General features: G+C 39.5%; 1 protein-coding gene across 7 annotated transcripts in view; it reads left to right on the top strand.

Moving 5' to 3' along the window:
* Positions 1 to 13,214, top strand: part of SMYD3 (SET and MYND domain containing 3) — a 783,945-nt gene extending 770,731 nt beyond the window's left edge. For 3 of the 7 annotated variants that reach the window (XM_003411021.4, XM_064276776.1, XM_064276774.1), the window contains one exon: positions 12,278 to 13,205. In XM_003411021.4, coding sequence (XP_003411069.2) covers positions 12,278 to 12,379 — 102 coding nt within the window. In that variant the 3' untranslated portion in view covers positions 12,380 to 13,205. Of the gene's footprint in view, positions 1 to 12,277 lie in introns of all 7 variants that reach the window. The other 4 variants (XM_064276780.1, XM_064276777.1, XM_064276778.1 and 1 more) reach the window with 4 other exon arrangements.
* Positions 13,215 to 27,997: the final 14,783 nt, after the last annotated feature.

The raw sequence follows: 27,997 nt of genomic DNA, 5'->3' as shown, positions 1-27,997 counted from the left end.
AAAATGCTCAACAAGATAGGATTAGAAAATGAATTCTTCAATATTATAAAGGGCATTTATGAAAAACTAACAGCTAACATACCCAATGGGGAAAGACTGAGAGCCTTCTCATTAAAATCAGCAACGAGACAAGGATGCATGCCTGCTCTCACCACTGCTATTCAGTATCATTCTATAAGTCCCAGCCAGAGCAATTAGGGTAGAAAAAAAAAAGTATCCAAATGGGGAAGGGGGAAGTCAATCGATCCCTTTTTGTAGATGACATGATCTTATACATTAAAAAAAAACTTAAAGATTCTACAAGAAAGCTATTATAACTAATAAATAAGTTCAGCAAAGTGGCAGGGTACAAGGTCATCACATAAAAATTAGTTTGGTTTCTGTTGTTGTTAGATGCTGCTGAGTTGGTTCCAGCTCATAGCGACCTTATGAAACATTGCCCGATCCTGAACCATCCTCACAATTGTTGCTGTCTTTGAGCTCGTTGTTGCAGACACTGTATCAATCCATCTTCCTGAGGATCTTCTCCTTTTTCACTAGCCTTCTACTTTACCAAGCATGCTGTCCCCTTCTCTAGTGATTGGTCCTTCCTGATAATATGTCCAAAGTAAGTGAGACAAAGTCTTGCTATCATTGCTTCTAAGGAAAATTCTGGCTGTACTTCCTCCAAGACAGATTCATTCATTCTTCTTGCAGTCCCTGGTATAGGCAATATTCTTCACCAGCACCATAATTCAAATGTGTCAGAGTTCTTTGGTTTTCCTCTTTCACAGTCCAGCTTTTGCATGCATATGAGGCTAGCATATACAAATAGCCAACAAGCACGTGAAAAGATGCTGAATGTCATTAGCCATTAGGGATATGAAAATCAAACCCATATGTCAGTCAAGGGCCTGATATGCAATATATATATACACCCACACACATATATAAATCTTCTATAGCCTAACAACAAAAAGACAAGCAATCTAATCAAAAAATGTGCAAATGACTTGAACAGTTCACCAAAGAAGATATTCAAATGACTAACCAGCATATGGAAGGATGCTCAACATCATTAACCATTAAGGAGATGCAAATCAAATCACAATGAACTATCACCTCATCCCCATTATAATTGCGATGATTTTAAAAAAAAAAAAAGGAAAACAACAGGTGTTGGTGAGGTTGTGGAGAAACTGAAACCTTTGTCCATTGCTGTGGGAATGTAAAATGGTGTAGCTCTAGTGGAAAACACTGCGGCAGTTCCTCACAAAGTTGAACATAGAATTACTTTATGACCCAGCAATCCCAAACTAGATATATATCCAGAAGAAGTGAAAGCAGGAATGCAAATTAAAACCTGCACACAGCACTTTTCATAAGAGCCAAAAAAGGCGGAAACAACCAAAATGTCCATCAACATATAAATGGATAAATGAAATGGGGTATATACATACAATGGCATATTATGCAGCCATAAAGAGAAATGAATTTCCGATGCATACCATGACATGGTGTACCTTGAAAACACATTATGCTGAGCAAAATCGCTCAGTCGCAAAAGGACATAACTGTGTGATATCATTTATATGAAAGAAATAGCTATATAGAATGCAAGGATGACTAATGGTTACCAGGAGTGGGAGAAAAGGGGGAAATGGGAGTTTTTTGTTTGACGGGCATTGAGTTTAATGTTAATGGTGGTGGAATATTTTGGAAAAGGATAGCAATAATGGTGGCACAACATGAAAAATGTAATCAATGTCATTAAACTGTAAATGTGAATGTTGTGTTGGCAGATGTTTTGGTGTGTATATTTTCAGCACAGTAAAAAAAGAGGAAAAAATATACATATAAAACAACAATAACAAAAATGCTTCAACAAGCTATTATGAACACACTGAAAATAAAAAAATAGAAAATCTTGGCAAAGAAACAGAAGATACAAAAAAGAAACCTATGAAAATTCCAGAATTGAGGGATACGATAACCAAAATAAACAGAATGGAACTTAATAACAGAATGGAGGGGGCATAGGAATTAGTGAAGTTGAAGCTAGAACAACAGAAATTACCCAATCTGAAAATAGAGCAAAAACATTGAAAAAAAGTAAACAGTGCCTCAGGGATCTGTGGGAGCAATAACCAAAGACTAATATTTGTGTCACTGAAGTCCCAGGAGGATAGGATAAAGAGATGGGGGTGGAAAAATTGCTTGAAGTAATAATGGCTGAAAGCTTCCCAAATTTGGCAAAAGACATAATCCTACAGATTCAAGAAGCTTAGCAAACCACGAACAGGATAAACCCAAAGAAATCCACATTGTGGTCAAACTTCTGGAAACTAAAGACAAAATAAAAGCAGCAAGAGAAAAATGCCACCTTACCAATGAGGGAAGAACAGTTTAAATGACAGTGGTTTTCTCATCAGAAACCACGGAGGCCGGAAGAAAGTGGTACAAGATTTTTCAAGTACTAAAAGAAAAGAAATATTAACTCAGAAACCTATATTCAAAAATATCCTTCAGTCCATGAAGGGGAAATCAAAACATTCTCAGATGAAGGAAAACTAAGAATTTGTCGCCAACAGATCTACCCTAAACAGAAAGGAAATGACAAAAGAAGGACTCTTGGAACACAGAAGGAAGAGAGAACATGGAAGCAGAAATAGGGGTATATAAAATACCTTCCTTCTCCTCTTGAGGTTTCAAAATTATGTTTAATGATTGACGCAAAAATTACAACACTGTTGTGCTCCTAAATGCATATAGAGGAGATATTGAAGACAATTATATAAATGGGGGAGGACAAAGGATGTAAAGGGTGATAAGACGTCTACACTTCATTTGATCTAGTAAAGTGGTGATATAATATATATGCTTAATTATCAGTCTACTGGTAATACCTAGAGCAACCACGAAAAACGCACCACAGAATGCTAAAAGTAAAACCAAAAAAATTCAAGTAACTTAACAGAAAGAAGGAAAAAGAAAACAGAGAATAAAAACAGAGAAAGCAAACAAGAAATAAAACGGACTTAAGCCCTAATATATTATTACATTAAATGTAAATGGTCTAAATATACCACCTAAAAGACAGATATTGGCAGAGTAGATTAAAAAACATGACCTAAGTATAAGAAATTCACTTCAAATGTAATGGTATATAGACCAGCTGGAAGAAAAAGGACAGAAAAATGTATATCATGCAAAAATGATTAATCAAAAAAAAGCATGTATGGCTATACTGATATCAGATAAAGTACACTTCAGAGCAGTGAAAATTACTAGAGACAAAGACATTATATAATGATAAATTGGTCAGTCTAGCAAGAAGACACAGTAATCTAAATGTGTATTTACCAAACAACACAGCTACAAAACATGTGAAGCAAAACCTGATAGAAGTGAAAAGAAAAACAGATAAGTCTACATGTACAGTTAGGAATATCAAGACACCTTCCTCAATATATGATAGAGTAATTAGAAAATCAACAAGGAAATAGAAGAGCTTAACAATACCATCAACCAACAGGATCTAATGGATATTCACAGTACATTCTACCTAACAGTAGCAGAATACACATCAGTGGTTGCTCCAGATATTACAATATACAGTAATGTCCCCACAGAACATCTATTAAGATAGAGCATATATATATATATATCTTGAGCCATAAAACAAACCTCTACAAATTTAAAAAATTGCAACCATACAAAGTATATTCTCTAATCACTACGGAACAAAAGTAGAAATCAAGAACAGAAAGATAACAGGAAAATCTCCAATCACTGGAAAACAGACAACCAATTTACTTGTAATTAAAATATACATAGAATTGAATGAAAATGAGAATACAACACACCACAATTTCTAGGACACAGCAAAGTTAGTTCTGAGAGGGAAATTTATAGCACTAAATACAAACATTCAAAGAGGGAAAATCTCAAATTAATGATCTAACCTCCCACTTCTAAGAACCTAGAAAAAGTGCAAAATAAGCCTAAAGCGAGCAGAAGAAAGGAAATAATAAAGAGCACAAATCAGTGAAGTAGAAAACAATAGAGAAAATTGATGAAACAAAGAGATGACTCTTTAAAAAGATCAGTGAAACTGGCAAACCTCTATCAAGTCTAAGAAGAAAAGAAGACACAAAGTACCAATATCAGGAATGAGACAGAAGCTATCGCTACAGACACTGCAGACATCGAAGGATAATAAGGGGATACTACAAACAACACGATACACATATATTTGACAACTTATACGAAACGGATTGATTCTTCAAAAACCACAAATTCTCATACTTCACCCAATATCAAATAGATGATTTGAATAACTCAATAACTATTAAGGAAATTTAAGTAGTAGTTTTAAAACTCCCCAAAAAGAAAACTCCAGGTTTAGATGGTTTCATTGGTGAATTCTACCACAGGTTTAAGGGAGAATTAACATCAGTTCTATACAATGTCTTAGAGAAAATAAAAGAGGAGGGAACACATCCCAATTAATTTTATGAAACTAGTATTATCCAGATAGCAAAACCAAGCAAAAACAAGAAAAAAAATTTTACAAATGAATATCCCTTATGAATATAGATGCAAAAAAAACCCTTAATATTTGCAAATAGTATTTAGCAACATATAAAAAGAATTATATATACCATGACAGACGGGGATTATTCCAGGGATGCAAGTCTGGTTCAGTGTTCAAAAATCATCCATCATACTATTAACAGGCTAAAGGAGCAAATCCATATGATTACATCAATTGATACAGAAAAAGCATTTGACAGAATTCATGATGAAAGCTTAGAAAAATAGGAATAGAGGAGAACCTTCCTCAACTTGATAAAGAGCATCTACAAAACACTTACAGCTAACACTATACTTAATGGTGAAAAGACTGAATATTTTTCCCCTAAGCTCAGGAACCAAGGAAAGGATGTCCACTCTCAACACTCCTTCAGCATAATACTGGAAATTCTAGCCAGTGCAATGAGGCAAGAAAAGGAAATAAAAGACATACAGATTGGAAAAAGTCGAGCTGCCCCTATTGGCAGATTACATCATTGTTTATGTACAAAATCTCAAAGAATCTATCAAAAAACTTCTAGAACTAATAAATGAATTCGGCAAGGTTACAGGATACAAAATCAACATACAAAAAAAACTATTTCTGCATGTTAGCAATGAACATGTGGATGCCAAAATTAAAAATATAATACCACTTGCAATAGCTTTAAAAAAATGAAACATTTAGATATCATCTAACAAAACCTGTACAGGACTTATATGCTGAGATTATAAACAGTCATGAAAGAAATCAAAAGTTCTGAATAAATGCAGAAATATACCATGTTCATGAGAGACTCAATATAATAAAGATGTCAGTTCTTCCCAAATTGATACACAGGCTTGTCAAAACCTCAGCAAGATTTTTGTAGCTATGGACAAGATTAGAACATTTTTTTAAGAAGAATAAAGAGAGAGCATTCTATTCAATAATAAAACCTACTCTATGCAGCTGCAGTAATCAAGGCAGCATGGTGTTGGAGGAGAGATACATAGATCAGTGGAACTGAATAGAGAACCCAGAAATAGAACACACAAATATAACCGACCGATTTCTGTAAAGGTAATTCAGTGGCGGAAGAATAGCAGTTTCAACAATTGTGCTGCAGCAATTAGACATTCATAGGCAAGAAAATGAACCTCAACTTTATACCTTATCAAAAAGTAACTCATAATGGATCATGGCCCTAAATGTAAAACTAAAAACTTTAAGGAAAACGTAGGAGAAAATCTTTGACATCGTATTGCTAGGTAAAGAGGTCTTAGACTTGACACTGAAAGCATGGTCCATAAAAGGAACTTGATGAATTGGACTTCATCAAAACTCTGCAAAAGACCCTGTTAAGAGGATGAAAGAGATGCTACAGAAGGGAGAAAATATTTGCAAACCGTATAAAGAGCTCTCAAAAAATAGTAAAGAAACAAACAGCCCAATTAGAAAATGGGCAAAAAACATGAGGGGACATTTTACCAAAGAGTATATACAGTTGGCCGATAAGCACATGAAAAGATATTTAACATCATTAGCCATTCAGGAAATGCATATTAAAATAACAACGAGATACTACCACACAATTATCAAAATAGGTAAAAATAAAAAATAGTGAAACACCAAATGCTTGTCAGGATGAGAAGAAACCAAACCACTCATAGATTGCTAATGGACATGCAAAATGGTACAGCCATTCTGGAAAACAGTTTGGCAGTTTCTTAAAAAATTAAACACACAGCTACCATACAACGTAGCAAGTGCAGTCCTGGGAATTTATCCCAGAAAAAGAAAAACTTATGTCCTTACAAAAACCTTTATGCAAATATTTATAGCAGCTTTATTACTGGAAACGACCCAGATGTTCTCTTAACAGATATTGCTTCAACATCTATATCCTGGAATACCACTCAGCAATAAAAAGGAAGGAGCTTGATATAAGCAACAACCTGGATAAATCTCCAGAGAATTATGTCGAGTGAAAAAGCCCCATCCCAAAGGTTGCATACTGTATGATCCCATTTCTATAACCCTTTGAAATCAAAGGCAAAACTACTGAAATGGAGGACAGATTGGTGGTTGTGCTGTTGTACTATGGCTATGTGAGATGTTAACATTGGGGGGAACTGGGTAAAGGCTACAGGATCTCTCTGTGTTATTTCTTATACTGCATGTGAATCTTCAATTATCTCAGAATAAAAGAGTTTAATAAAGTAAAAGCGTGGGAAAGATATACTAACAATAATAAAAAAGATGGAAGGGATATATTAAAATCAGACAAAGATTTCTGAGCATAGACTATCACCAGGGATAAGGAAGGTCATTTTGTAATGATCAAGTGGTCAATCCTAAATGTGTATACATCTAGTAACAGAGCTTCAAAATGAATAAAGCAAAAACTGATAGAACTGCAAAGAGAAATAGATAAATCCATAGTTACAGTCAACAATTTCAATACCCCTTTCTCAACAATTGGTAGAAGAGACAGAAAATCAGCAAGGATATAGAAGACTTGAACAACACTACCAACCAATGTATAGACCTCTCTACCCAACCACAGATTACACATTCTTTTCAAGTAAAAACAGACATTTGACAAGGCAGATCCCACAATGGGCCATAAAGCAAGTCTCAGAAAATGTGAAAGAATTCACGTCATTCAAAATAAATTCTCTGACCACAGTGGAATTTAAATTCTCTGACCACAGTGGAATTAAACTAGAAATTAGTAACACAAATACCTGGAAACAAAACCAAAGCCTACAGCTCCGAGCTCTGTCTGGCATGGTGCTTTGTACAACACACTGGGACTAGAAATTATCTAGCCCCATCTCCTCATTATCCATTTGGGGAAACCGAGGTTCACAGAGGAGTCATGACTTCTTCGGAGTCTCTCTGGGACTGGATAAGTAGCTTTCTTCTGGGAATAGCTGCTACCGCTGGAAGGAGCAGAGCTGAGCTCTCCTCATCTGTTAAGGCCTCCCGAGCTTCCCTGGAGCCCACTGGTCCCTCCCTCCTCTGAGCACCCTAGGACTTTGCATCTTCTGTAACCACAGGCTGCCTTGTTGTAGTGATCTGCTAGCTACATTTCTGTCTCCCTGACTGTGCCAGAGCTCCCTTCGTGGCAAGGACCATGTCTTCTTCACTACAGCCCCTCAGGAAATAGTTAATGAGTGAATAAATGGTTTGCTTTAAAAAAAAAAAAACAAACACCACCACCACCACCACACACACACAGAATTTTGCCTCCCAGGAATACAGATCCTTCCAGCCTGTCCTGCGCTCTGAGAGTTACATCCAGGAATGGAGTGGCACAGGGTCAGCAGTGGGGCTGCTGAGCTCAGGCACCTCATCAAAGTATCTGGAGTTTTCTGCAGGTCTGCAGCTGCTTCACGTGTTGCAGCTCTTGCTTGTTGCATTTCTTATGCTGGATACCCCAGACCACTACCCTCTCCCAGTTATTTCAACTCCTCTTTCATCCTGAGGTGGGCAGAATTAAAAAAAAAAAAAAAACTTCTATTTTTCCCTGTTGTAATCCCAGAGGTTCTTATCAAGCATGCATTTTTGCCCTTGGATTTTATATCCATATTTAAATCATGCTGGAGGAAGCCATTTACTGGATTCCTCAGGCTCATGGTAGACAGCATATGAGATCCTTGATAAGCTTAATATTTTTGCATTAAAAATATGAAAGCTATATTGTTTCCAAAGTTAAATCATAATTTGATTTAATTCACTTTAATATGTGACCATAACTCTAAAATTACTTTAAATATAAAAATCTGTGATGAGATTGAAATCAGTTCTGGGGACCCTTTCATTATTCCTGCATGAACCACGTGCCTGCCATGTGGCAGACACTCTATGCTGCCATTTCGGGGATGACATTTAGCGTCTACACTCGGGCACAGCACCCCCTTGGAGGCTTCAAATGAGTCCTCTGTGAAAGATTCCTTGCAGGCTCTTTTTAAATGCTCCCGTTAAAAAGTAAAATTTAATGGAAAGAGATAAGCTTTTCCCAATACAAGCCTACTCCGATTTTATATTTCCTTAATCTGTTTTATATGCTGCCGCAGGAAATTAAACCAAAATTGTCTCCTCTGACGTGTGCGTGTGGGCAGTTGGGAGGGGCTGCGAGAAGGGAGACAGAGTGCTACAGAAAACAGTTGCTCTGCTTTGTCAGAGATTTACTGTAACTTTATTTTAGGGGGGAAAAAGGCCTCCTCCTCTTTCTATTGGGCGGAAGGGTTACGGCTGCCATGGAGATCAAGCCTGGGCTGGGGACCACACAGGGCTCTCTCCTGCATCTCTGGGAACTTGTTGCCCCAGCTCACCTGTGACATCCGGGGCCCAGGACTGGGTATCCCACCATAAGACCTAAGTTTCAGCTTCCTGTACACCCATTATGTCACATCAGACACACAAACACAATCACTGACATGGGGGGGGGGGACCCCTTGCCATTAAGTGGATTCCGACTCACGGTGATCCCACGTGTTTCAGAACAGAATGCACTCCATAAGGTTTTCAATGGCTATCACCTTATGGAAGTAGATCCTAGGGCCTTTCTTCTGAGACTGGGTGGATTCAAACTGTCAACCTTTCAGTTAGTGGCTGAGCACAAACCATTTGTGGCCCCAGGGTGCATATTTGGCCCAATACTGAATCTTCCTTCTTTCTCTCCTTTTCTCTTCTACCCCTCCCATAGCTCAGAAAAAATTATGTTTATTTGTTATTAATCATATCTATCTATTTTTAAAGGAGCCCTGATGGCATAGCGGTTAAAGTGCTTGGCTGCTAACTGAAAAATCGACGGTTCAAAACCAGCAGCAGCTCGGTGGGAGAAAGATGTGGCAATCTGCCTCCATAAAGATTTACAGCCTAGGAAACCCTATGGGGCAGTTCTACTCTGTCTTACAGGGTCACTATGAATTGGAATCGATTTGATGGCAATGGGTTTAGTTTTTGGTTTATATTTTTATCTTCTGGACAAATGATGTGGGTTTTTTTTTGTTTTTAGTTTTTATTTATTTATTTTTTGGTCAGTCTCTTCAAATCAGTCCTCTGCCCCCAGCTATACCCATTTCCTCACTGCCTATAGCCACCCTTGTGGGCAAGATTCTCTAATCTTAGTACGTCAAATCCTACACACATACACCTAGAGGTTGCCCCTGTCACCATCTTTCCTTCTTCAACACGTAAGAGAACTCAGGACATGGCCAGCAGCATTTTGATTAGGATGTCTCCTGTGAATCAAATCACGGGGAAGCACAAATCATTCTCCATGTGAGGAACCTGGAGAAAGACAGACAGGAGGACAAAAAGAAGCTGGTCCGTGAGCGCTCCCGAGGAGCCGGCCCAGGCCAGTTACAGAAGGTGTCTGTAACCTCGCAGGTCAGGCCTGGGCTTTCCCTGGACTAACTATGTGTTAATGGGCAGTAGAGGGCTATTTTACTTTCCACAAAGAGCTCTTCAGTAAGCGCTTCTGGCCGATTCATCTTCCGTTGCCAGATCACAAGCAAGTCTGCCCCTCTGACAAGTAGAAGGGAAGAGAACATCTAAGACTGCCTTCAGATAAGAGGATGCCTCATGAAGGACATGCAGCATCTCTCTGAGCCCAGATACACCCTCTCTTTCCAGTTCTGCTCTTGTGCAATCTCTGTTTCAGACCTTCGCATGTCCAGAACAATGGAGGATCCAGGGCAATGCAGGGAAATGAGAATAAAACCGAAGGATTTGCTCCTGCGTGGTCGCAAACATTCACTTTTAATTTTCTGCCCAAAGGAATCTCACAGGGCTTGGCTGCCTGCAAGGGGCAGGGGTGGCTGATCCCAACTCCTCCCCTGGAGTCCCAAACACCCCTTACCCCGAGATTCGCTTGCCGATAACTGTGCTTCCAGGGCAGACCCACCAGCCACAGACAGGAGTTCATAAGACACGAATTCCCGCCACCCAAGCTGCTGCCCAGCTCTAAAATCTCTACAGCTTTACGGATGCTCACACCCACGACTCCCCCTCTAAGAATTTATCTTAACGCAAATATTCAGCAAAGGCAGAAAGTGACATGCTAGAAGATCTATATTACATCATAACAAAAAAGTGGAAGTGATCAAAATTTCCAAGAGTAGTTTAGTAAATACAACCAAAACCCTTTGCCATTGAGGGTTTTTCCAACTCCTAGCAACCCCACGTGTGTCAGAGTAGAGCTGTGCTCCATAGGTTTTCAATGGCTAGTATTTTGGAAGTAGATCACTAGGCCTTTCTTCTGAGGTGCCTGTGGGTAGACTCGAACCTCCAACCTTTCAGTTAGCAGCTGAGTGCATCAACCATGTGTACCACCTAGAGACTCCAGTTTAGTAAATAAAGAGTATATAAGCATGGTGGAATTAATTCTATGACCAAATGCTAATTAATCTGGCTATACATGAACACTGAGTCATGAATAAATAGTTGCTGTTATTTGACAAGTGCTTATTGGAGCCTAGGCCTCACTCCCAGAGAGTAGGTCTCAACTGAATGGTGTGGGGTCTGGGCATTGGTGCTTCTCTTGAAGCTTCCCAGTTGATACTAATGTGCAGCCAGGGCCAAGCAGCACCATACTTACTGGGTGCTAGACAGGTTGCTGGGTGCTGACAGGCATTGTACACCATCTTTACAAGTCTCCTGAGGACACATGCACACCGAACACAACAGATCTGGTGCCCCATCAATAACCCCCTCCCCCAGGATGACGCTGTTTATCTCTATTTACTGCAAAATTATTTTTAGGATGTTGTGGTTATTTGTTGCTGCAATGATAAACCATCCCAAAGCCTAGTAAACAACAACCATTTTATTATGTGCACAGATTCTGTGATTCAGAATTCTAGGACAGCACCATCGTGATGCCTTCCTTGCCTCTCTTCCACAATGGGGTTTCAGCTGGGAAAACTAGAATCCAGCTGTCTTCTGACTTGGGGCTAGAATTATCTGGAGATTTCTTTACACACATATCTGGTGCCTGAGCTAGGATGACTTAACAGATAGGCTTAGCTAAGACTATGGACCAGAACCCCACACGTGGACTCTCCGTGTAGCCTGGACTTCCTCACAGCATGGAGGCTTATGGTTCCAGGAAGAAATGCACTAGTAAACCAGGCACGGCTGTGTGGCCTTTCGGACCTAACCCTGGAAGTCAATAGCATCACTTCCACGGTACTCTCCTTTTGACGTAGTCACAAGCTCACCCAGATTCAGACATACTTTAGTGATAAAACTGGACACAGGGAGTGAAGGAGGGGATTGTAAAATGCTAAAGCTATGCCATATGATACTAATCGAATACAAAAATATACGTACATGATTATCACACTGCATGTAGATGAGAAGTGAATGCAGCATGGAAAAATGAACATTTTTGAGATGGTACAACATGCTATTTCATAAGACCATGTAAACTTAATAACTTCAACAACTCTTGTTAAACCTCTGTAACTACCCAAGCCTATATGCTAACATCCCTGCAGACCATTGCTGGTCACTGGGCCCCAGCATGACTCCAGTACTTAGTGAGACTGCTTTCAAAAACCACGTTCTGAAATCACTCCAAATCTGGCTCAGAGAACCACAGAGCTGGGGGCCTGATTAGAGACCCGTGGGGTTCACCAGGCCATTAGCATCACAGTGAAAAGATGGGGAGCAGGCAGGGGCCCATCGACCTTGGGATCTAATCTGTTTTCTTTCCTTTCCATTTAGGCTTTTGATATTATGAGAGTGACACATGGCAGAGAGCACAGCCTGATAGAAGATTTGATTCGTCTCTTAGAAGAATGTGACGCCAACATCAGAGCACCCTAGGGAGTCCAGTCAGGGGGCAAGTCAGCTTTCCTTTGTGCTGCATGCCTTCTAAGGGCACACGTGTCATACTTCGTTTGCTGTGTGAGCCTCCCCTACCGGAAATGCCATTCTGCATCTGTGGAGGTACCTAAAGGCAGACACATGGTTTTTGAACCACAAGAATCATTAGTTGTAGGGAAGCACAATTATAATAAATACAAAGAAAAAAAAGATTGAAAATGCTATCTGATAACTGTTTGGTTATTCATTAGCGATTTTTAACATTTAAGATCTCAGTGTTCTAGTAAAAATGTCTATTCTACCAAAAGCCATCTATACATACAATGCACTTCTGATCCAAATTCCAATGTCATTTTTTAATGTGATAGAGAAACAAATCACCAACTTCATATGGAAGGGAAAGAAGCCTCGGATAAGCAAAGCGTTACTGAAAAAGAAGAAGAAAGTGGGAGGCCTCACTCTACCTGATTTCAGAACCTGTTATATAGCCACCGTAGTCAAAACAGCCTGGTACTGGTACAACAACAGACACATAGACCAATGGAACAGAATTGATAACCCAGATATAAATCCATCCACATATGAGCAGCTGATATTTGACAAAGGCCCAGTGTCAGTTAATTGGGGAAAAGATAGTCTTTTTAACAAATGGTGCCGGCATAACTGGATATCCATTTGCAAAAGAATGGAACAGGACCCATACCTCACACCATGCACAAAAACTAACTCCAAGTGGATCAAAGACCTAAACATAAAGACTAAAACGATAAAGATCATGGAAGAAAAAATAGGGACAACCCTAGGAGCCCTAATACAAGGCATAAACAGAATACAAAACATTACCAAAAATGATGAAGAGAAACCAGGTAACTGGGAGCTCCTAAAAATCAAACACCTATGCTCATCTAAAGACTTCACCAAAAGAGTAAAAAGACCACCTACAGACTGGGAAAGAATTTTCAGCTATGACATCTCCGACCAGCGCCTGATCTCTAAAATCTATATGATTCTGTCAAAACTCAACCACAAAAAGACAAACAACCCAATCAAGAAGTGGGCAAAGGATATGAACACACACTTCCCTAAAGAAGATATTCAGGCAGCTAACAGATACATGAGAAAATGCTCTCGATCATTAGCTATTAGAGAAATGCAAATTAAAACTACGATGAGATTCCATCTCACAACAACAAGGCTGGCATTAATCCAAAAAACACAAAATAATAAATGTTGGAGAGGCTGTGGAGAGATTGGAACTCTTATACACTGCTGGTGGGAATGTAAAATGGTACAACCACTTTGGAAATCTATCTGGCGTTATCTTAAACAGTTAGAAATAGAACTACCATACAACCCAGAAATCCCACTCCTCGGAATATACCCTAGAGAAATAAGAGCCTTCACACGAACAGATATATGCACACCCATGTTTATTGCAGCTCTGTTTACAATAGCAAAAAGCTGGAAGCAACCAAGGTGTCCATCAACGGATGAATGGTTAAATAAATTGTGGTATATTCACACAATGGAATACTACGCATCGATAAAGAACAGTGACGAATCTGTGAAACATTTCATAACATGGAGGAACCTGGAAGGCATTATGCTGAGCGAAATTAGAGGCAAAAGGACAAATATTGTATAAGACCACTATTATAAGATCTTGAGAAATAGTATAAACTGAGAAGAACACATTCTTTTGTGGGTATGAGGTGGGGAGGGAGGGAGGGTGGGAAAGGGTTTTTTACTGATTAATTAGTAGATAAGAACTGCTTTAGGTGAAGAGAAGGACAATACTCAATACATGGAAGGTCAGCTCAACTGGACCAAAAGCAAAGAAGTTTCTGGGATAAACTGAATGCTTCAAAGGTCAGCGGAGCAAGGGTGGGGGTTTGGGGACCATGGTTTAAGGGGACTTCTAAGTCAATTGGCATAATAAATTCTATTATGAAAACATTCTGCATCCCACTTTGAAATGTGGCGTCTGGGGTCTTAAATGCTAACAAGTGGCCATCTAGGATGCATCAATTGGTCTCAACCCACCTGGATCAAAGGAGAATGAAGAACACCAAGGTCACACGATATCTAAGAGCCCAAGAGACAGAAAGGGCCACATGAACCAGAGGCCTACATCATCCTGAGACCAGAAGAACTAGTTGGCCACAACCGATGACTGCCCTGACAGGGAGCACAACAGAGAACCCCTGAGGGAGGAGATCAGTGGGATGCAGACCCCAAATTCTCACAAAAAGACCATACTTAATGGTCTGACTGAGACTAGAGGAATCCCAGTGGTCATGGTCCCCAAACCTTCTGTTGGCCCAGGACAGGAACCATCCCCGAAGACAACTCATCAGACATGAAAGGGACTGGACAGTGGGTAGGAGATGCTGATGAAGAGTGAGCCACTTATATCAGGTGGACACTTGAGACTGTGCTGGCATCTCCTGTCTGGAGGGGGAATGGGAGGATAGAGAGAGTTGGAAGCTGGCAAAATTGTCACGAAAGGAGAGACTGGAAGGGCTGACTCATTAGGGGGAGAGCAAGTGGGAGTATGGAGTAAGGTGTATATAAACTTATATGTGACAGTCTGACTTGATTTGTAAACGTTCACTTGAAGCTCAAGAAAAGTTAATAAAAAAAAAGATCTCAATGTTCAAGACAGAAAATCCTATTAAAAGCATGATAGTATAATTTATAACTTTCTCTTTAGATATAAGAAAAAAAAATTTTTTTTTTTTAGATATATGTAGGGATAATTGGGTAAAAATCACGTTTGCTTCCAAGCAAATCTTACTGTCCATTTTGGCAAGAAGCAGGATTTTCACTTTGCTTGCTATTTGTGGGAAATGATGTGTGTGTTCATTATTCACCTCCAAATACATCTCCAACACGGGTCTTACCCCAAATCCTAGGAAGAGGTCGTTGAAGATGTTGTTAGGATTATTGTTGTTAGCTGTCGTTAAGTTGGCTCTGACTCATGACGACCCCACGTACAACAGAACGAAACATCTTCACAATAGCTGCTATGCTCGAGTCCACTGTGTGTTCCGAGTGCCTCCCAACATAGGGGCTCATTTCCAGCACTGGATCAGACAATGTTCAGCGGTGCTGACTTTCTGAAACAGATCGCCAGAGGCCTTTCTTCCCAGTCTGTCTTAGTCTGGCAACTCCACTGAAACCTGTCTACCATGGGTGACCCTGCCCGTATTTAGATTACCTGTGGCATAGTTTCCAGCATCATAGCAACATGCAAACCCCCAGAGTTCCACAAACTGACAAATGGGTGCTGGTAGAATAGGATAGGAAGCCTTAAAACAAACAAAAAAAGTTTTTCAAATGTCTTATAGCTCTTTGTGTAAATCTTTCATTATAACCCTTCGTGTATGTCATCCTTTTCCATTCCTAAATTTTTTTTTCCTGAAATTTCCCAAGCCTATGGTTCAACTATGAGAATACGCACAGTACACAGCTCTGTTATCCTGCAGTCAGCAGGGTTCTAGTATCCCAGCTCAGATTAGGCTTGCTTTCTTTTCCTCTTTACTATTTTCCAATATTGTAGTGTGCTTTTCCACCTTTGTGCTTTAGGCAAATACAGAAAACCTTTTCTTTTCCTCTGCCAAAAAGCAGTAGACTGTATGACTCCGTGACCCTGGGAGCAGCGTATACCCTCCTGCACAGACTTTGGTTGTAACCAAGGCCCTTGGAGTCCTCGAGCCGAAAGGTTCCTGGAGAGCACCCAGGCATCCTCCTCATTTTACAGCTAAGGAAATAGGGACAGGGAGTGATGACAGAGTCCAGGGAGCAACTGTGTCCCCTTACTCCTTTTGGGAGCCCTGCCCCCACCCCTTGCAGGGTGGCAAGTCCTCCGACCAACAGGGTTGCACTGTGGCAGCGGGCACCATCAGAATGACACACAGATGTCTGATTGAGCCCAAAGGAGCCAACCTTCTCTTGCAGCAGAGAAAACTGGAGAATGGAGACTACTTGTTTTTGAAAACACGGTAATCACTCTGATCCTTGAACATGCACCGTATCCTGCAGGCTGATGAGTTCTGCAGACTTTTCATTGACTTCCCTTAGCTTGAGCAACATCTATCAAGTATCAAGCACAACCTGAAGCACACAGACTCTCTAGTAATCACAACTGCACAGCAGGTAGGTATTATGAAGCCCACCTTATAAGTGAGAAAACTGAGGCTTGGGGTATCAGGTCAAGTGCTCTGGAATCCCTCCTGATTCACTAAGTGACCTTTGAGAAACGGGCTTGAGCTCAGTGTTTTTGAGAGACAAGTTCTATCCAATTCAACAAATGTGTATCGAATAGTGGTGGTTGTTGTGTGCTATCAAGTCAATTCTGATTCATAGCAACCCAATGTGACAGAGTAGAGCTGCCCCATAGGGTTTCCCAGGCTGTAATCTTTACAGGAACAGATTGTCAGGTCTTTTCTCCCGCAGAGTAGCCAGTCGGTTCAAACCACCGACACTTCGGTTAGTAGCCGAGCACTTAACCACTGTGCCATGAGGCCTCCTTATATTGAATGATTACTATGCTTTTATGAAAAGTATATACAGAGTGAATAAGACACACTCCCTGTCAGAATGAACACTCTCTAGTACAGTATGTTAGCTTGTCATTCCATAACAAAAATACCTCAAAGCTCAGTGGCTCAAAATAGCCATTTATTTAGCTCATGATTCTGTAGGTCAGCAGTCTGGGCTGGGCAGTGCTCCTGGTTTGGCCCAGGCTTGCTGATCTCAGCGGGGCTCACTCATTGTCTGCAGTCTGCTGGCAGGGCGGCTGGGGAAATGGAGGCAACTGGGCCGTGGAGCTCATCAGGCTAGCCCAGGCTTGTTCACATGGCAGGGCCCTAGGAACAGTAAGCAGACATGCCCCAATGTGCATGCACTTTTCATGCCTCCGATGCCTGTGCTGTGGCACATTTGCTAATGTCCCGTTGGCCAAAGCCAGTCAAAAGGGCAGCCCAGAATCAAGGAACGGAGAAAGATACCACTTCCTGTTATGTTGTTAGTTGCCTCAGGTTGGCTCTGACTCATGATGACTCCATTTACAAAAGAATAAAATGTTCCCCAGTCCTGTGCCATCTTCACAATCATTGGTATGCTCAAGTCCATTGTTGTGGCCACTGTGTATTTTGAGTCCCTTCCAACCTAGAAGGCTTATCTTCTAGCACTATATCGGACAACATTTTGTTGTGATCCATAGGGTTTTGATTGGATGATTTTCAGAAGTAGATCGCTAGGTCTTTCTCCCTAGTCTGTCTTAGTCTGGAAGCTTTGCTGAAATATGTCCACCAAGGGTAACCCTGCTGGTATTTGAAATACCAGTGGCATAGCTTCCAGCATCACAGCAATGTGCAAGTCACAGCAACGGGTCAGTCACAGACTGACAGATGGGTAGTATCTTTTTGATAGGAGTTACAAAGTCCATTGCAAGACAGGGAGGGGGTGAAATTGTGACCATTTATGCAATCCACCATAGTAGTCAACCTTTTTTGGGATTACAGAACACATAGTGAATTTGATAAAAGCCATAAATCTTTCTAGAAAAACATATACATATAAACAACTTGATTTTAGGATCAAGGATTCTTGGACTCGCTGAGGTCTTTTGTCTAATGAAAAAATAGACTTGCTACCTTTCAAAAATACTGGAAGGAAATTGTATCAATTCTTCATTTTAAATTATTAAAGGGAGAAAACATAACAGAACGTAGGGGCAGCAACTTACATGCCAAATGAACAGAGTTCACGGAAAGAACCCCGTGTTTGACAATTTTCTGAATGGAATTTATCAGTCAGCGATGATCCTGGATTAAGAGATTTACCTTCACGCCTTCTAGAGAAAGCATGATAGGCTTTTAAATCCCTCTCAGCCTGCCTCCAGATTTTTAAGAAGGCCCTGCTTGCTCCAACTTTTAATAGAAAGCAAACATGTAAGCAAAGGTAAACATTTACCAAACAACTTTACAGCAAAATAATTTTGGAGAAGGGAGAACGGCAAGGAGAACATAATTTAAAATCCATGTCACCAGTGGGTGACGATTTATTGTGGCCCCAGCCTCCATGACTGCTATTTCATTAATCCATAGTCATTGTAGCGGCGGGCTTTTTCACATCAGTAACCAGATGCCATTAGTTGCTCCTCTGGGATGAGAACACATTGAAACTGAAAATGAACACGCTGGGCATAATTTATGGCCATGCCATATGATTGCCAAGAGTGCGGGCGAGGTGGGCTGCCCGGCAAGCCTGCTTACTGTGGGAGCTGGGACATGCTTCCTCTAGCCAAGCAAGAGTGCTGGGCGGGCAGCAAGGGCGGGCAGCAAGGGCAGCCGAACCCTGATCAAGCTAGACAGCCACAAACCACAGAGGCCCCTCACTCACGCTACACTGCAGGGATGAAAGAGAAATTCCATGTGTGGGGCCTTCCCCCGAGTTATGCCCTTGAAATGTCTTTTCTAGCCCCATCAGGAAGTGATGTTATGCTCACTCAGAGGAACCCACTGAGATTCCACGGGGAGAAGATTCTGGGCATTGTCTGTGAAGCATCATGAAATCCTTTGACAAGCAATCACTGATGGGAAGGGCCAGGAAAACACTGGGGCCCTCCTTTTCCCTGTAGTCTTTAGTAGGACTAAGATCAAACTGGTTGAGGAGGAAGACCAACACCACCACTCCCAAACTGGGATACTCCCTTAACCTTTTTGAGATTTGTAAACTTAAAAAAAATACAGGAATATGTTGACTCAGTCAACATATTCAAAACTAATTCAAAACATATTCAAAACCCAATTCACTGTCTTTCATATCTTAGTCACCCCATCAGCAGCAGCAGAGCTCTTCAGTACAGACACTCAGAGTCATTGCCTCCCCTTCCCCTTAATTATCAAGAAGTCCCTGGGCGGTACAAAGAGCTAACACACTCAGCTGCTGGAAGAAGGATTGGAGGTTCGAGTCTACCCAGAGGCACCTTGGAAGAAAGACCTGGTGATCTACTTCTAAAAAATCAGCCCTTGAAAACCCTATGGAGCACAGTTCTATCTGACACACATGGGGTTACCATGAGTCAGAATTGACTTGAAGGCAACTGGTTTGTTTTTGGCTTTATTCATCCTCTGAAATGCTTTTTTTTAAATTTTATCCATTTTTATTTCTTATCCATCCCCTGCCCCTTTTACAGGTCAACCTTTAGTTTACAGGTCAACCTTTAGGTTAGGAATTGTGTGCAAACCATTGACACCACTGAGGACCAATGACTATCTTAGGCACACGTTTTGTTGTTGTTCCTTTGTTTGTATTGCAGCAAGTGTATCTTCAGAGTTATCACTTAGAAATGGAATTTCTAAGTCGAAGAGTAAATGCAAATTATATTATCAGGTATTATCAAATTCACCTTGAGAGGAGTTGTATAAAAATGCCTGTTTTAGTAATACGTTTTAAAATTCATAGCCTGGGCTATCAACGGAATTCAACAGAGATAAGGAAAGGCTGATGAAATGTTTCACTGAACAACCCAATTTTGAAAGTTCCATCACATTGTGCTGTTAATCGTAAAATGTCGTACCCCATGTTTCATGTTGAACCACATTATTCCTCCTGAAGTTAACTTTGTGGCACTGCCTTAAAAGAACTATATAATAAACAGGAAAAACCGCAAAAAAAAAAAAAAAAAAAAAGCCTGTTTTCCTTCAGTCTTGCCAACAGAATATGTTGTCTAACTTCTGAATTTTTCGCTAAGCTGACAGGTTACATACAATTGGTATCTCAATATAGTTTTATTTTGCAGTTTTCTTATTATGAGTGAAGTTGAGTGTCTTTTCAAATATTTTAAAGTCTTTTGTCTATCTTATCATAAACTACCTGTACATGTCCTTGTCCATTTTTCTCTCGGGTTTTTTGGTCTCTTTTTTTTCCCCCTTGATCTTTAAGTTCTTTGTTTCCATATATTAGGGAAATTTCCCCTTTATCTGTGATATATATTCTCCCAGTTTTTTTTTTTTTTAAAACTTTCCTTCAATATTTTGCTTTGAGTTTCTTTAGATGTTGTTATGTTGTTGTTAGGTGCTGTCGAGTCAGTTCCAACTCACAGAGACCCCACATGTAACAGAATGAAACGTTGCCCGGTCCTAGGGCCATCCTCACAAATGTTGCTATGTTTGAACCCATTGTTGCAGCCACTGTGTCAGTTCATCTCGCTGAAGGTCTTCCTCTTTTTCACTGAATTTCACTTTACCAAGCATGATGTCCTTTTGTAGGGGCTGGTCCCTCCTGATAACACGTCCAAAATAGGCAAGACAAGGTCTGGTCATTCTCACTTCTGAGGAGCATTCTGTCTGTACTTCTTCCAAGACAGATCTGTTCCTTCTTCTGGCAGTCCATGGTATATTCAATATTCTTTGTCAGCACCATTATTCAAATGCATCAATTCTTCTTTGATCTTCCTTATTCATTGTCTAGCTTTCTCATGCATATGAGGCAACTGAAAATACTATGGCTTGGGTCAGGCACACCTTAGTCATCAAAGTGACATCTTTGCTTTTGCAGATTTGCCCAATGCAATCCATCATTTGATTTCTTGGCTACTACTTCCATGGACATTGACTGTTGATCTAAGTACAAAGAAATCATTGACATCCTCAGTTTCTTCTCCATTTATCATTATTTTTATCCCTCCAGTTGTAAGGATTTTTGTTTTCTTTATGTTGAGGTGTAATTCATACTGAAGGTTATAGTCTTTGATCTTCAGCAGTAAGTGCCTCAAGTCCTCTTTCTTTGTAGCACGCAAGGTTTGTCGCCTGTATAAATTTGAATAGTAGTCATATAAACTGGCGTTCCTTATAGGCGTATGGATATCATCCTATCACCAACAATGTTTTACTTCAGGATTATCTTGAGATGCTCTTTTCGACAGTAAATGAAATGCCATTCCTCTTCAGTTTATCCAGGAGATACAGCAATTACAAACATATGCACACCAAACAACAGAGCTCAAAATATGTGAAGCAGTCATTGCCAGAATTGAAAGGAGAAACAGACAGTTCAACAATAGTTGGAGACTTCAATACTCCACTTTCAATAATGGGTAGACTATCATAAGGAGATAGGGAGCTTGAACAACACTATAAACGGACATATACAGAACTCTCTAAAACAACAACAGCAGAATATATATTCCTCTCAATTGTACATGGAACATTCTCCAGGGTAGACCACTTATTAGGCCATAAAACCAGTCTTAATAAATTTTAAAAGATTAAAATCATACAAAATACTTTCTCTGACAAAACTGTAAAATTCACAGATATATGGAAATTAAACAACATATTCTTAAACAACCATTGGGTCAGTTCAAATCCACCAGCTGCTCCTTGAAAACCCTATGGGGCATTTTTACCGGTTTTATATATACGAATTTAACAGAAGTGACAAGAACAGCTACATATAAACCAAAAACTGTTACCGTCAAGTCGATTCCAACTCATAGTGACCCTACAGGACAGAGCAGAGCTGCCCCATAGGGTTTCTAAGGAGTGGCTGGTAGATTCAAAACTGCTGACCTTTTGGTTAACAGCCAAGCTTTTATCCAGTGTGCCATCAGGGCTCCATATATATGAAATAGAAGTGACACGAACAGCTATATACATATGTGTGTGTGTGTATAATTAAATTAATTCAGCAAAGTGGCAGGATATAAGATCAACACACGAAAATCAATTGTGTTTGTACACACCAGCAAATTTATTCTGAGGAATAAATTTAACCAAGGATGTAAAAAAACTATAAAACATTGGTGAAGGAAATTAAAGAAGACCTAAATAAATGGGAAACCACCTTGTGTTCTTAGATTGAAAGACTTAATATTGCTAAGATGTCAAAAACTACCTAAAGTGATCTACATAGTCACTGAAATTCCTATAAAATTCCAACAGCCTTTTTTGCAAAAATGGAAAAGCTGAAACTCAAATTCACATAAAATTGCAAGGGGCTTGGAATAGCCAAGAGATACTGAAAAAGAAGCAAAGAGTTGGAGGACTCATACATCCTGATTTCAAAACTTACCACAAAGCTACAGTAATCAAAGCAGTGTGGTACAGGCATAAGGATAGATATATAGACCAATGGAATAAAACAGAGTTCAGAAATAAATCCATACATTTATAGCCAATTGATTCTAATTCATCTTTTAATGGAAAGAGAACAGTCTCTTCAAAAAATGTTCCTGGGACAAAAGAGAAAGAAGGAAATCCAAGAATCAAGGAAGGAACAGAACTAATTGTCTACATGAACCACTGCCTCCTCTACCTTGAGGCCAGAATAATAGATGGTGCCTGGCTACCACTACTGAACATTCTGATCAGGAACATGATAGATGAATCCAGGTAAAAAGGGAGAAAAATGTGGAACAGAACTACAAATTCTTAAAGAATTCACACTTACTGGACCTATTGGTTTTTTTGGGGGGACCTATTGAGGTTACAAGAGTCCCCAAGACGACGGCCCTGAGCTGTTCTTCAAATCTTGAATTGAAATTATCCCCTGAAGTCACCTTTAAACTAAGTAACAGTTCAGCCCAAAGAATAAAGATTGTCACCCTTGAGTATTGCATTTAAAAACAAAATTCTATAAGGCCAAAGGGTCAACAGCTTTCTTAAAGATGGCAAGGTTGGGGGCAGGGAGATTAAGTAAATGGAAGTAAAATGACTAGAACAGAAATAATGAGAATGTTGACACAATGAGAAGGATGTAAGCAATGTTACTAATTATTTAGAGATTGTGGAATGGGAGTGGGTTTTGCTGTGTACATTTTCACCAAAAATAAAGTTAAATAAATAAATAGACACCGTGATAGAAATGTTCCAAACCTGGATTGGGAGATAATGAACCAACAGATAAATTTACTAAAAAAATAGACATTATCAAGAAAATGAGAAAATGATCCACAAAACAGGAGAAAATATTTTCAAATATCTGATAAGAGACTTGTATCTACAATATATAAAGAACTTTTATAACTCAATAATAAAAACAAATAACCCAGTTAAACAATGGGCAAAGGAATTGAATAGACATTTCTCTAAAGCTCTACAAATGGCCCGTAAAGATACGAAAAGATGCTCAAGGTCATTATTCATTATGGAAACACAAATCAAAACCACAACGAGATACCACTTCATACCCACTAGAATGGCTAATTAAAAACAACAACAACAACAACAAAAAAAAAAAAACATAGAAAATAAGTGTTGGTAAGGAGTCCTAGTGGCACAGTGGTTAAAATGCTTGGCTGCTAACTGACAGGTGGATGGTTTGGACCCACCAGCTGCTACATGGGAGAAAGATGAGGCAGTCTGCTTCCGTAAAGATTTATAGCCTTAGAAATCCTGTGGTGTTGCTATGAGTCAGAATCAACTCAACAACAGTGGGTTTGGGTTTGGAAGAATGTGGGGAAATTAGAACCCTTGCCCATTGCTGGTGGGAATCTAAAATGCTGCATCTACTATGGAAACAGTTTGGCAGTTCCCCTAAAAATTAAACACAGAATTACCATATGACCAGCAATACCACTCCTAGGTATGTACCCCAAAGAATTAAAAATGAACACTCAAATACTTGTACACACATGTTCATAGCAGCACTATTCACAATAGTCAAATTTTGAAACAATCTAAATGTCCCTCAATGGATAAATTAGATAAATCAATTGTGGTATAGCCATATAATGAAATATTATTCAGCCATAAAAAGGAAAAAAATACTGATACATGCTACAACATGGATGAACCTCAAAAACATTATGCTAGATGAAAGAAGCCAGACACAAAAGGTTGCATATTGTATGATTCCATTTATATGGTCTATCCAGAATAGGTAAATCCATAGAGACAGAATGCAGACTGGTGGTTTTCAGGGACTATAGGGAGAGGAATGGAAAGCAACTATTTAATGAGTATTGGTTTTTCTTTTGGGGTGATGAAAATGTTTTGGAACAACATAGAAGTGGTAGTTTTAAACACTGAATGTGCTAAATGCCACTGTGCTAAATTCACTTTAAATGATTAATTTTATGTTATGTGAGTTTCACCTCAAAAATAAAAATTATAAAAGGGGATGTGACAGAAGTTACCACCCTTGCATTTTTCAGGTCTTTGATGGTGGCACTAATTTCTGTAATTCCTCAGGAATGCTGCTTTGGCTTGTCATTTTGGAAGGCAAGGGTAGTTCTAGTGGTTTCCACTTAGCCTTTAGTCCGTGGGGTTGGAAGCCAATATGGGGATTATGTCAGTGGCAAGTGTGTCTGTTCCAATGATGCATTCCGAAGCTGGGGAAATATCATGAGCCATGTCTGTGAACCCACTACAAAATGGACTCAGACCAAACCTACATTTATCACCTAATCTCCATAACTCTGTTGGACCAAAATAATTTTTTGTGTGTCTAAGTATCAAGCAGAGCCAGTATCTAATAAATTCTAAAAAGTCTGGGTGTTTTTCTTTCCCCAGTATACAATTACCCTGGTAACTGGCTTCAAGTCCCATTATAGAAGGTTTGAAGACTTACTTGCAAATATACTTTTGACAGCGTTACAGGATCCTTTCTCTAGGGCACAGAGCCTCCTGTGCAATCAAGAGGCTCCAGATCAATGAACTCCCTTAGGTCTGGAAACTGGGTGAGAAACCATAATTTTCCTTTGTAGGTTTCTTTTGATCAGACCTATGACTTTTTAGGTTATTTAGACCTAGTAATACTTTAGCAGGCTGCTCATTTTTTTTTTTTTTTTTTTTTTTTTCCATTCTAGAATTGGGCATCATGAAACAAGGGGTCCATGTGGGTCTAAACATTCTGGAAGCCTCTCTGTCCTTGTTGCTGCTCATTGTCTTTCAGCACTGCTACTTGGCCTCAGCCACTATGAGATCTCACTATTAGGGAGTCCATCTCAATGGTGGTATCTCCCTCAGTAATCCCGATTATAAAGGACAACCGCCACAAACTTTTTCCGAGAATTCTGACGTTTCCACCATGAATGTATTTTGCATTGCCTAAGTAAAGAGATCCCCCAGGGATCAAAGTCAGGGAATGAATGACAAATATTCCAATTTATTCAATCCTTTTGATTTCTTCTCCCCCATTTCACCAGGGAAGTTCTGGCATTTCAGCCTCATTGTATGAAGCTTACCTGAAATCCAGGTTTCAGTCAACCAAGCAAAAAACCTGTTAGAGACTCTTTCAGATGCTTGAGTTAGCACATGAATGTCAGAGTCTGGAGAAAGTGCATTCATATTGATAAACTCAGTCCACCCAATGTCACAAAATCCATTCTCACAAATATTTCCAAAGTTCCATCCAAGAAGAATTTATAAATTGACTCGACAGCACTGGGTTTTGTTTTTTTTGTTGTTGTTGTTTGCTTTTTTGCAATTCTTTTGGTGCATAAAGTATCTCCTCCTGGGTCAGATTATTTACTTGTTCCCTGGGGCAGGCTGGGATTGTGGGTTTGGAGGCAACAGGGAATAGGGTGGATATTTAGGAGACCAGGCATTCCTTATAAGGCAAATGCCTCAGGAAAGGCCATTATACATTACAGTGAATTTAAGCACGGAATGGGAGTACCCTCACAGAGAGAAAGATGGGGGGCTGTTTTCACTGCTGAGGGGGCCCAAAGATATTTGAGGATTCAAGGTTCTCATATTTGTCTAAGACTTCAAAAAAGTCCCCAGTTTTAAGTCTCAGCACCCTACTGCTTCCCAATTAATTCCCTAAATTTATCAAACGAATTGAAGAAGAGCATTAAAAAAACTAAGGCTCCTGAAAGAATAGGACTTCTGGCTAAAGACTAGGCCAAATATCTCCTGGTCCTACTTATGTAAAATTTTCCACTACCTCTGACCCCAATACCAGCAGTTCTACAGAAAGATGCAGTTTTGGCCACCTTGCTCTGCTTATTTCAAATTTGTGGTTAAAAATGGCCAATTCTAAGAAGAGATTATCTAGCTTTGTACAGGTGTTTGACAGTGTTAAACATGTGACTTTAAGCGGCTAAGCCAATTCTAAAGAAGATACCCCCTTTAAACCTTTTCAACCATACTTGTGGTTTTCCAAACCTTTGTTCTAACTAACCCAACTTATAGTTAAAATAAAAAATGTTAAATAAAGACAAGGCTATAGTTTTTCTGTACCAAAACCCTTTTCCTCTCCTTAAACATTAGAATACTTAGCATTTTCACTTATCATCATCCTATTTCTTCAACAAACTCTTTGCTTTTATATTTCAACAGAACTCACCATCGTACTACTGAAGTAACTCAATTTAACACAGACTACAGATGTCTTTGTTTTTTTTTTTTTTTTTTTTTACAGATGTCTGGATGTCAGCAAACTTGTGATTTTAGTGGTCAGCCAGCATTCTGTCACCTGGAGCCATCCTTGCAAAAGAGGTCAACCCCTGCAAGGATGGTCACCTGGAAGTTTGTAAATGTTAATCAATAAAAAATGTTTTAGCTATACCCTTCTGTTTGCAGTTTTTTCCTTCATAACCATCTGTATCACTGCAGCCCTCTGAAGCACTTTGTTCAGGTTATTCTGGCACTGTGTTTCCCATTTTGCAAAATGCTTTTTCACCATAATAAAGCTATCTGCTTTCACATCTAAACAGACTTGTGGTTTTTCCACTACAGGTGAGCTTTGCATTAGCCTTGTTTCTAAATCTACAGCCCACAGGATTAGATTGTAGCCTCACTACCAGTCATATCTGCCATAAAACAGAAGAAATCAGAGATTCTTTTAAGGCCTGCATAGAAGTTCCCTTGTCCTCTGATCATGACTTGAGATGTAAGTTTAAATTCTTGAGGGTTTTTTTTTTTTTTCTTCTTGTAAACTCTCTTCACGGTCTGAAGCAGTCAGTTCATCCATACTCCTTGTAGTCATCATTATTTTAATATCAACAAAGTGGGTTAATTGTAGTGGTTATATGATCTCATAAAGCCTTGTCTTCAACTTGCACTTCATCCCTAGCTACATGTGGTAATTTACATAATCATAAATCCGCTGCATGAAAGATGATCATAATCCCATTTCCCACCAGCAATGAGGTCATCACTACATTCAAGATCCAACAGGTGAGTAACTCAATCCCAGAATCCTATACTGAAAGTGGGGGGTTTTAGTCCCCTAATTTTCTTACCTAGTCTCTCCTATTTTCTCTCTCTTTTGTATTTTTGCTTTACTTTATTGGAGATTTCACACACTTTACTTTTTGAACTTTTTACAAGAATTTCCACTTCTGTTAGCTTTATAATTTCCAAGAGCTCTTTTACCTTCTGGTGCTCTTTTTAAACAGCATCCTATTCTTATTTTATGGATTCAATACCTAAGGGTGCTAATGATATTGGGAGGAAGATTAATATTTTCCTCTCTCATCATTTGTTCCATAAAATTGCCTTTTTCTTTGTGTTTGTATTAGTCTCTGTCTTTCACATTGTTTCCTCAAATATCTGGTGACTACTAGGTGTCTGTTCATAATTTAGAGTAGGATTGAATAAAGCAGATTGGAGACTTTCTGGCTTCTGATTATGAAATGTACACAACTCTCATCAAAAA

Source organism: Loxodonta africana, chromosome 25 (assembly GCF_030014295.1).
Source record: "Loxodonta africana isolate mLoxAfr1 chromosome 25, mLoxAfr1.hap2, whole genome shotgun sequence".
Taxonomy (NCBI): Eukaryota; Metazoa; Chordata; class Mammalia; order Proboscidea; family Elephantidae; genus Loxodonta; species Loxodonta africana.
This window is presented reverse-complemented; position numbering and strand designations above follow the sequence as displayed.